This window comes from Octopus bimaculoides, chromosome 24 (assembly GCF_001194135.2).
Source record: "Octopus bimaculoides isolate UCB-OBI-ISO-001 chromosome 24, ASM119413v2, whole genome shotgun sequence".
Classification (NCBI taxonomy): Eukaryota; Metazoa; Mollusca; class Cephalopoda; order Octopoda; family Octopodidae; genus Octopus; species Octopus bimaculoides.
The window spans coordinates 13,883,910-13,893,857 of NC_069004.1; the positions used below are offsets into that span (position 1 = coordinate 13,883,910).

Genomic DNA, 9,948 nt, shown 5'->3' on the forward strand with positions numbered 1-9,948 from the left:
GTATTTACCTTTGTGTGGAGAGTGACCATTAATTTAAATAAGTAATTGGTGGAATAAACAAAGAATTTTGATATTAAAACATCTTTGTATAAAATTATATCAAAAAATAGTATTATATAATATATTATCACTAATATATCTAAATTATTCTTTTTTAAGAACGGCGAATCTTGAAGCAAATAGAGCTATCAATAATAACATGTTAATATTGGGATAAAAACTTTTTGGTTAGAAAAAAGTTGAAGGATTCCAGTGGAACTTAAATTCATGTCTCCTGTAAACTTGCATATGTCCATGAGCAGCCTTTGATTTTTTTCTATTGGTTAGACTCATAACCATAAGATTGTGGTTTCAATTTCTGGACTGGGTGATGTGTTATGTTTTTGAGCAAAACACTTCATTTCATGCTGCTCTAGTCCAGTCAGCAGGCAAAAAGGAGTAACCCTGTGATAGTCTGGCATCCTGTCCAGGTGGGGAATAAATACACCATGGAAACCAACCCTATGACTCTATATAATTTAGAAAGGATTTTTATCCTTTTCTTTTCATTCATAGCTCTATTTGCTTCAAGATTCACCATTCCTAAAAAGGAATTATTTTCCATTCTTGAAATTTCTAACAACAATATTTAAATTCATTGTAATTATATTGAAGTTATTCAATGGGCAACCTATGCGAGACACAACTTTTGGATGCAATTAAAAAACTACTTTCAATTTGTATTTTAAAATGTAACAAATAATATTGTAATGACCTTGGATTGTATAATAAGCCTTTCTACTGTAGGCACAACACCTGAAAGTTTGGGGAAAGGGGCTAGTCAATTACATCGACCCCAATGCTCAACTGGTATTTATTTTATTGACCCCAAAATAATGAAAGGTAAAGTTGACCTTGGTGGAATTTGAACTCAGAATGTAAAGACGGATGAAATGCTGCTAAGCAGTTTGCCTGGCATGCTAACCATTCTGCCAGCTTGCCATCTTAAAGAAGTGTAAATGATCATGGGGAAGTGCAGCAAACCACCACAAACAACCTTCAAAACAAGACTTTATCTGAAGAAGGTTATGATTTCAATTTGGTGGAATTGGAAGGGTGCTGTCTTTTATGAGCTTCTTCTCATGGACAGGACCATCGATTCAGATGTGTACTGAGACCAGCTGGATAAATTAAATGCAGCTATCTACCAGAAGCACCCAGCACTTGCTGATTGTAAATGCATTGCCTTTCATCATGACATTGCCAGATTGTATGCTACTTTACAGGTACAGCAGAAGTTACTGGAGTTTGGCTGGGAAGTTTTGCTATACTCTTCATATTCACTTAATCTTGTACCTTTAGATTTCCACCTGTTTCAGTCTCTTCACAGCTTTTTGAATGGACAGACCTTCAATTCTGAAGAGAATGTAAAAATTCACCTAGAAGAGATTTCGCCCGTAAAGACAGGAAATTCATTAAACAGGGAAAGATGAATCTGCCCACAAAGTGGCAGAAGATACTAGACCAAAACAGTAGTCATATCACTGATTGAATAAATTACTTTGTGTTTAAAACTTGTATCTTATTTTCACTTAAAACAGAAAACAAGCCAAACAGACTTTTTGGCTAATCTAATATAAAAGGAAAGTAATATAAACAACATGAGATATATATGTGTGTGTTACAAATTAATTAAACACACTAAATCAAAGAATAACACATGCTGTATATGCATGTTCTTAATTAATTAATTTGTTAAACACTAAAACAATGTATATCTACTCTGAGATAATGCATTGTGGGAAATTTTTCTAATTTTTTTTTTAACTAAGACAACTGTAACAGAAATACAAATGATTTTCTTCTTCAAAAACACCAAAAAAAAAAGGTTGTTATTCAACAAAATTTTCTCAAAGTTATTCCACCAATTGAATTAATTTGGAAATGGGGTGTGGTTATTAAGGTTGACTACATTCTGCTATTTGGTGTGTAAACCTGTAAACAGATGCAAACTATAATTTAGTTCCAATATAAAAAGACTGGGGGTAGGGGGGATAGGATGTAGTATTGGTAGGGAGCTATTTATAATGTTGTGATCTAGGATTGTAGCAATTTGCTAAGAAAACATAGTCTGACGTTTAGCAATCAGCTGCAACTGAGCAGTAGTAGTAGTAATAATAATAGTAGCACCTCCTCCGTTATTATCCTCCAATGATGCGTTGCTTTGAGCCTTCTGAATTTTGCGGCTAGCCGCCTGCGACTTTGTCCGCTTCAGTTCTGGGTGTGGATGCTGTTTCTTTTGTTTTGGGCTGGGACTGGGAGAAGCAGCTTCTATCTAAAATTAAGTGAAAAAAAATTCAAGCAAGGCATTAATGAAAGCTATTATTAGCGAAACCCTGCTTCGTTAATTGTTTAACTAAACCCATAAATATTGCTACCACCACCACCACCGCCACAACTAATTACCTTTATAGTCATCAAATAAGCCAAACACAGAAAGAAATACTGATAACCAGCTAAAGGAGCGGCTTTCAGCGGACAGTTACATTTTTAAGCATTCCTATTTAGGGGTCCAAACCTGAATACCCTGTTGATTAACAATTAATCTAATTTCCCATTTTTTTGTGTTTTTACATGATTAAACCAATTTCTTGTGTATTCAGAATTTAAGAAAATATCTTACTTAAAATTTGGACAGGAATTTCAAAACACTAATCAAATATTTTTAACTATCTGTATATGACTTCAAAAAAAAAAAAAAGAGATAAATATTCAGGGGACTACTTTAATATGGAGATTATTGGGAGCATATATACATATGCACACATTATATGTAATATTTAAATACTTTATATTGTATGCCATTGCCAAAATCCCACCCCCACCAAAAAATGGTGAATTAATTTTTAAGAAAACTTAAATCTCTGATGGCTGACAGCCACAATTCTATATTGTATCAAATTGATAATTATCAAGAAAATCAATAGAATAATTATCAATAAAATCATAATCTAATTATACTATATTTTTTTAATTAAGTAGCTGAACTAATTATCTATCCATCTTCTTAAAATTTTTCTTTGAAGTAAAATCCACTAACTACACCTCCACCCATGCTGTGGATAAAAAAGAGTGGGACATTATTATTAAAGTAAAGTTATTTCCCTTCAATTCAACTAACTTCCACCATCTCCGTTTTAATCTAAGAAGCATTGGAATCTTCCATTATTTACACTTTTATCTTAAAATTACTAGTATATTTCAAAAACTGCTAAAAGAAAAACTAAAATGGAGGCAGAAAGAATGAAGCTATTCTTATGAATCTCCATCAATTACTGTTTAGTATGAGATATTTTCTTGAGTGAAACCACCTCCACACAATGGAACAAACATTGCTAAACATAACATTAAAATTGCATAACAAAATAACTAGTATACATTTTCCGAATGCAGCCCAAACTACAAATTTGTGAATATAATTATGTAATGGCTTTGTTGCTTATGTAATCCATCATAAACTAGGAATGTTGGCTGACAATTAGGAAGAAGAGAATGGATTTTATCAGGTTTTGAAAGAAACTGGTTTGTTTCTATGAGTAATTGTTTTAGCCTGTTGGTTGTGATACCAAGGAAAGAAATATAAAGGCTGATAAAGGAGGCAATTGTTTCCCAACTAGTTATATATATATATATATATATATATATATATATTACACTTTTACAAGAAGTGGGGTGACGCTGACTTCAAAGAATCAGTCTGCTAGGCTTTGTCAGACTGTTATATATATATATATATACGCTTTGTTTTTGTAATGGGTTTGGAAGATTCTTGATGTGAATTCACATGTTGAAACAAATCTTGTTGTCTTGGGAGTGTTACTACACCAATAGTAATAAACACACACAGCAGCAGATGTGCTTATTAGTATTGGTATAATGACTCTCCTAAGACACAAGATATATATCTATATACATGTGTGTATATATACACTATGTATATATATATATATATATATATATATATATATATATATATATAATGCGTAAGTGGGTGTTTAGAGATAAAAAAAGATAAAGATGTTGAGCTAAGCTTTTTTTGTTGGGTGGGAGGGATATTTTTTGTGTAGTGGGTGGATTAAAAAAAAGTTAATATTTATTACCCCCATAAGTAACATAGCTGTTCCCTTATGAAAGAGATAAACGGGCAGTTGTCTTCTGCTATGTGTGACTTACTGGAGGACAAAACCACAGAATTAGCTTATATAAGTACTACTATATGGGTAATCAGTTTGGTTAGTGGCAAAGCAGGTACATGCATCGACTACCAACAGCTGCTATGTAAGCAAACAGTCACCTGCCAATGGGATGGGGAGGTCAAAACCTGCATGCACGTCTAAGGCCTTTGGTGCTATTAGTACAAGTAAACTAGGATTAGAAGAGTGGTTAAACTTATCGCAATTCTTGCTATGACAAGCAATAGGTGGCGCTCTCACCCTGAAAAAAGGAGGAAAGTCAAGCGGTGAATAAATTTAGCAAGCATAAAAACTGTAGTCACCTTCAAGTTCAACTATATTTCACAACATACCTACAAACAGTCCCTTGAATATTTCACTTCGGCTCATGTGTCTTTTGTGAGACGATTCATTTTCCTTTGTGAGATCAATTACATCAACTTTGCCAATATCACCGAAACGTCGAGGGGGCTTATATTTACGAGTATCATGTCCTACATCAAGCAAGCTGCCTTTCACTTTAATCGATAAGGCTTTCAGACTGGAGCTCATTTTTCGTAGTATTGATGTTTCTGAGTCTTTGCAATTGGCACCGGGACTAGTAATATTGGTGTCGGGAATAGATTGGGTTAAATTTACATCTGAGTAAGCTTCCCTTGATATACAATTGCGATTTTCATGAAGGTTTCGACTAGATGAACTACTACAAAATACAGAATCATCATCTTTAGGAGAGTTCCGTTTTCTAATATTAGACTCTGATGGGGAGCGTTTTATTGGCGTCACAGCCTCACTTGGTTTAGGCAGTTTGTTTGATTTTGTTCGATGTGGTACCGTCTTCACTGGTGGCATTACATGAAAGCTGACTGATTCTTCAGTCTGCGATTCACTCCGTTCTGTTTCTACCTCAATTATTGTCCAAGTCTCGTTGTTGTCTTTTGTGCTGTCAGTTTTTTCGCAAATCGACTCACTTGATAAGTAGCTTTTGGTAGTCATCGGAGTTGGTTCAATGGCTACTTGAGGTGTTTGTGTGTGGGGGAGGTGGTGCACCAGCTGCTGCTCCTCCTCCTCCTCACCACCACAGGGAGTAGAGCCACTACTCACAGGCCGAGGATGACTTGCCAGGGGGAGGAGGGACTGGAAAATAAGGGAGTAGTGTACAAACTAAAATGCAAATTAGGAAAAAAGAAAATTAAGATGAAAAAGGATAAAAAAAAAATAAAACAGACAACAAATGCATAGATTAGAAAATTATCTAAAAATTGAAAAAGAAAGCAAATGTTTTCATGAGAAGCTGTCAATTAGAAATATAGTTGTTCCCAAATAATAATATAACACACCTTAGGAATACTTCATTATGGTGCTGTTTCATTTATTTTAATTAATTTGTTTGTTAATTGAATACAAGTAAAGTTGTTAAATGTGTGTGATGGAGACTGAAGATATAAAAATATGATACTGGAATTAGCATAGGATACAGCTGGATAAATGCAGTTTTAATGAAATCCAAGTGGGTCTTGTCTGAGATATGAAGATTTATGGAACAACACGGGTGCAAGAAACTCTCTTTGAAACCATGTAGTTGTAGATTTGGATATAACTGCACAGCACCTTGAGCAAGTGTCTTCTACTATAGCCTCAAGTTGATCAATGCCTTGTGGATGAAATTTGGTAGATGGTAACTATGTGGATGCCTATCATATATGTTTGTGCAAGTACATATGTGTACATACATACATACATACATACATATATATATATATATATATATATATATATATATATATATATATATATATATATATATATATATATATATATATATATATATATATATATGTATAGTTGTGAAGCACAAGATATATTCATACATTGAGGAGGAAATAATAATTAGTGCATGGAACAAAAATACTTTTGGTACTTATTTCATCTGAGTCAGCCAGACTTGCACTTGTTACTCTTCCCACTAAAAATACGGTGAACCAATGATTGGCACATTGGGAACCTTTAGCCAATGAAGCTGTTGTTCGCAAACACAAACTGTGATATATGCAGAAAAACAAACAAACAAAACAAACCAAAACTACAGATGGTTCAAAAACACCAAATTATATCAATATTTAACCAAGACATGTGGCTTAGTAGTTAGGGTATTCAGCTCACGGTTGTAAGGTTGTGAGTTCAAAATCTGGTGGCACATTGTGTCCTTGAGCAAGACACTTTATTTCACATTGCTCCAGTTCACTCAGCTGGCAAAAATGAGGAGTACCTGTACTTCAAAGGGTCAGCCTTGTCACATTCTATGTCATGCTAAGAACTACGTTAAGGGTACGCATGTCTGTGGAATGCTCAGCCACTTGCATGTTAATTTCATGAGCCGGCTAATCCGTTCTTCAGATCAACTGGAACCCTTGCTGTCATAACTGACAGAGTGCTACTTAACCAATTAAGTGAACACAGTCAAATAATTTAATTAAACAAAAGTGACCTTGAGATAAGCACTAAACTCCCAAGGTTATATTTACAGTAAGTGAAGACTGTAAAGGATATGAAAGATTAATATATGCAGTATGCATATTTTAATCTGTTTTGAAGCTCATGTAAGAGATATAGAAATGAGAATTAATAAATATATTAATCAGTTTTACTAATCGATAATCTGACAGTTCAATGTTGTTGAATTGAAAGGTTAACAACAATAGTTACACTGGTTGAAACTTTTCATGTGTTTCATACTTTCTAAATTTGAACTTTTGTGGTATTGATTGCTGATGTAATTGTTTTTCAATATTATTGCTTTCCTATAAAACACTTGAAATTGATTGAGATTACACAAAGTCAAAACAATCTGACTTTATCATGAAGGCTGAATGAAGTTTGACAATTATTAATATCACTTTCCTACATTTTCAAACAGCTGTTGATATTTTCTATACAAACAAGTATTAGATTATGGTTATAAAAAAAAAAAAAAACACAAAGAAAACACTGAAAAAAAAAAAAGTAAACAAAAACCCCATCCCAACCTTCTATCATTGTTTTCCAGTCAATATCTTAACTTATCTGTTCTTTCTCAAAGTATTTTTTCTGAAACTAATTTTTTTTCAAGTTCATTTTTCTAATTTTGAGATAATTCTCGAAATATATGCATTTTAGAGAAAAATGTATGAACACAAACAAAATAAAGAGAACAGGGTTTTTAAAAGAGTGATTCAGTGAATATATACATATATATAATTATATATATATGAAGGAATAAGCAAGCATGTGAAACAGAAGTGTTGCATTCTTGCATTCTGAATGTATAAGAAATCCAATTCTAAACTAATAAAAATTATTCCAAAGAGTTTCTTAAAGTGCAAAACATTATGATAAAGAGTACATATGAACAAAAAAGAAAAGTATGTATTAACATATCAATAAGTTTTACACCAGCAGTATTATACTGGCAGTGCAGAATTATTGTACTGAGTTTTCTCAAAAGCTTATATCATTAAGATATAATAAATTAAAAATTTTAATTTGTTGAGCGTCTATGAATTATGAACCAAATATTTCAAACATGTTATCAGTTAATAATTTTTCTTATTTTCTATTTATGTATTTATAAAGCCAAAAACCAAATTAAGAGTTCTATCATTTGAAATAGATACTATACAGAGTTGGCTAGAATCAAGCCATCTACACACGTACATGGAATTTGGTGAGAAAGAAAAAAATTAACTGATCATTTCTCTGGTTTAACAGCAATTAAGATTTATATATTGCCCCAAACAAAAATTACATAAGCAAGCTTATAAAGAGCAAATATGAAATCAGTGGTTTAAAAAATAACAAAGAAATATAAAAAAGTGTGATTTGATAAAGTGCAATAAATAGCTAAAATAAATAGACAGGTAATTAATAGAATTAAAAAAATATCGAAAAGAAATAAATGTTTCATAATTCATGCTGACTGCTATAGAATAAATGAAAAGAAATTTAAATAAATCTCTAACAACATTCAGATCAAGAACTGCAAGATTTTAAAACAAATCCAAGCACTATGAACAAAAATGAAATTAAAAAAAGCAAGGGTCGGAGGATGTACAAAGGGTAGGGTAACATATACATACATATACATATATATATATACATACATATATATATATGTATATTATATGCACACACAGAGTTGCGTATGTACACATGTACATTCCCATTTTTGTGTATATCAATGGAAAAAAGACAAGGGTTTGTGGAAGTTAGTTCTTGGGAAGCTGGGAATATAAATAACGTTCAGAGTAGCAATACAAACTACACAGTCCAAACTGCCATTGAAGAATTGCTTAAATCTTCTATCTTCAGCAATCCTTAGAAACCTGCTATCAGCATGAGGCTGACTACCAATAAAATGCTGAGAAATAACATCAGTTCTTAGCTGCCTTGATAAAGGGATGATGTTTTTTCAAATAATTTTTGAATTGTGATTTGGGTACTGTTATTATTAACTTGCTAACATATAGCTAAAGGACATATTTATATAAAATAGATTTTGTTTTAGAAATAGGCATTTATATTTGATAGACTGTTCCAGGTGTTAAAATTAGGAATCCTTTGTGAAATATATTGTTTGGCTCCCCAAATTGAATTCTTTGATTTAATATAAAAATTGTAATTTAGACAAATTTCAGGATACAACATTTACCCATTGCATAATTAGAGTGGAATCATATTTTAAGAGATACTGTAAAATTAAAACTATTATCATAACATTTAACATTATACTGAACAAAGCTAAAATTGAGTTAAAGAGACATAAATTTAACTGAAAAATAAACATTAATTTATGAATGGTATATAATATTATGATTCCAATATCTGTTTGGATTATTATTTTTATTTAAAGAATAATATATTTAAGAAGAAATATAAACTTGAAATATGAAAATATAAAGAGATTTTGTAAAATTTAAAGAAAACTTAAAGCAATGTATATTAAATTGTAAAGAAAGATTTGAGAAAATATATGTATATTTTAAAACAATGTAAGTTTTCTAAAAGATTTCTCTAGCATTAGATAAGAATTTTTATTAATATATAAATAACATTATTTAGATAAGATAATGTCAAGAATGTTTCTACAGATAGGTCATCTTGTTTTTATAGTTAGAATTATTCAATTAGAGCAAAGGTTACCAAAATATCAATAATATATTATAATCTACGTTACACTATGCAATACAGATGTGATGTCATTAACAATTGATGTTGTTATTGTGTTGATATTATAAAAAACTAATACATCTAAATAGAAAAAAAAGAAAACCAACAAAATGTTGAGTAATTTAATGCTTAATTTCATAAGATCAATTAATCAGATTATGTACAGACAATTTAGAATTTTGGTAAATTTGTAATTTTGAATTTTTCTGCTGGAAAAATATGAAATTTTTGTCAAAATGAAGAGTTGGCATCACCAAAACTTTATCTTTATTTCTAGGTCAAGAAGATTTAGATTTATTTGAACAAATAATCATTACTATTTTAATGGTATTTTTTCTTTTATAGCAGAGATTAAACTTGAGAATTTCATAACTTAAGAAATTAATTAAATAATTTTGAAGTTTGTCAAACTTTTGATTGGCAGTATCAGAGAGAGTTAACATACTCTGGATATTTAAAGTTTATAAATGTTAACACTCTCAGATTATATATATGTATATATATATAGATATATATATATATATATATATAT

The 9,948-nt window shown here is 31.1% G+C and overlaps 1 protein-coding gene across 5 annotated transcripts in view; it reads right to left on the bottom strand.

Annotated features, from left to right (window-relative positions):
* Positions 1-9,948, bottom strand: part of LOC106876481 (syntaxin-binding protein 5) — a 433,849-nt gene that overhangs the window by 53,284 nt on the left and 370,617 nt on the right. For 2 of the 5 annotated variants that reach the window (XM_052976465.1, XM_052976467.1), the window contains one exon: positions 4,565-5,375. The exons of 1 other annotated variant lie outside the window; for it this stretch is intronic. In XM_052976465.1, the coding sequence (XP_052832425.1) occupies positions 4,565-5,375 (811 nt within the window). Of the gene's footprint in view, positions 1-2,169; positions 2,315-4,564; positions 5,376-9,948 lie in introns of all 5 variants that reach the window. 2 more of the 5 variants (XM_052976466.1, XM_052976468.1) reach the window with 2 other exon arrangements.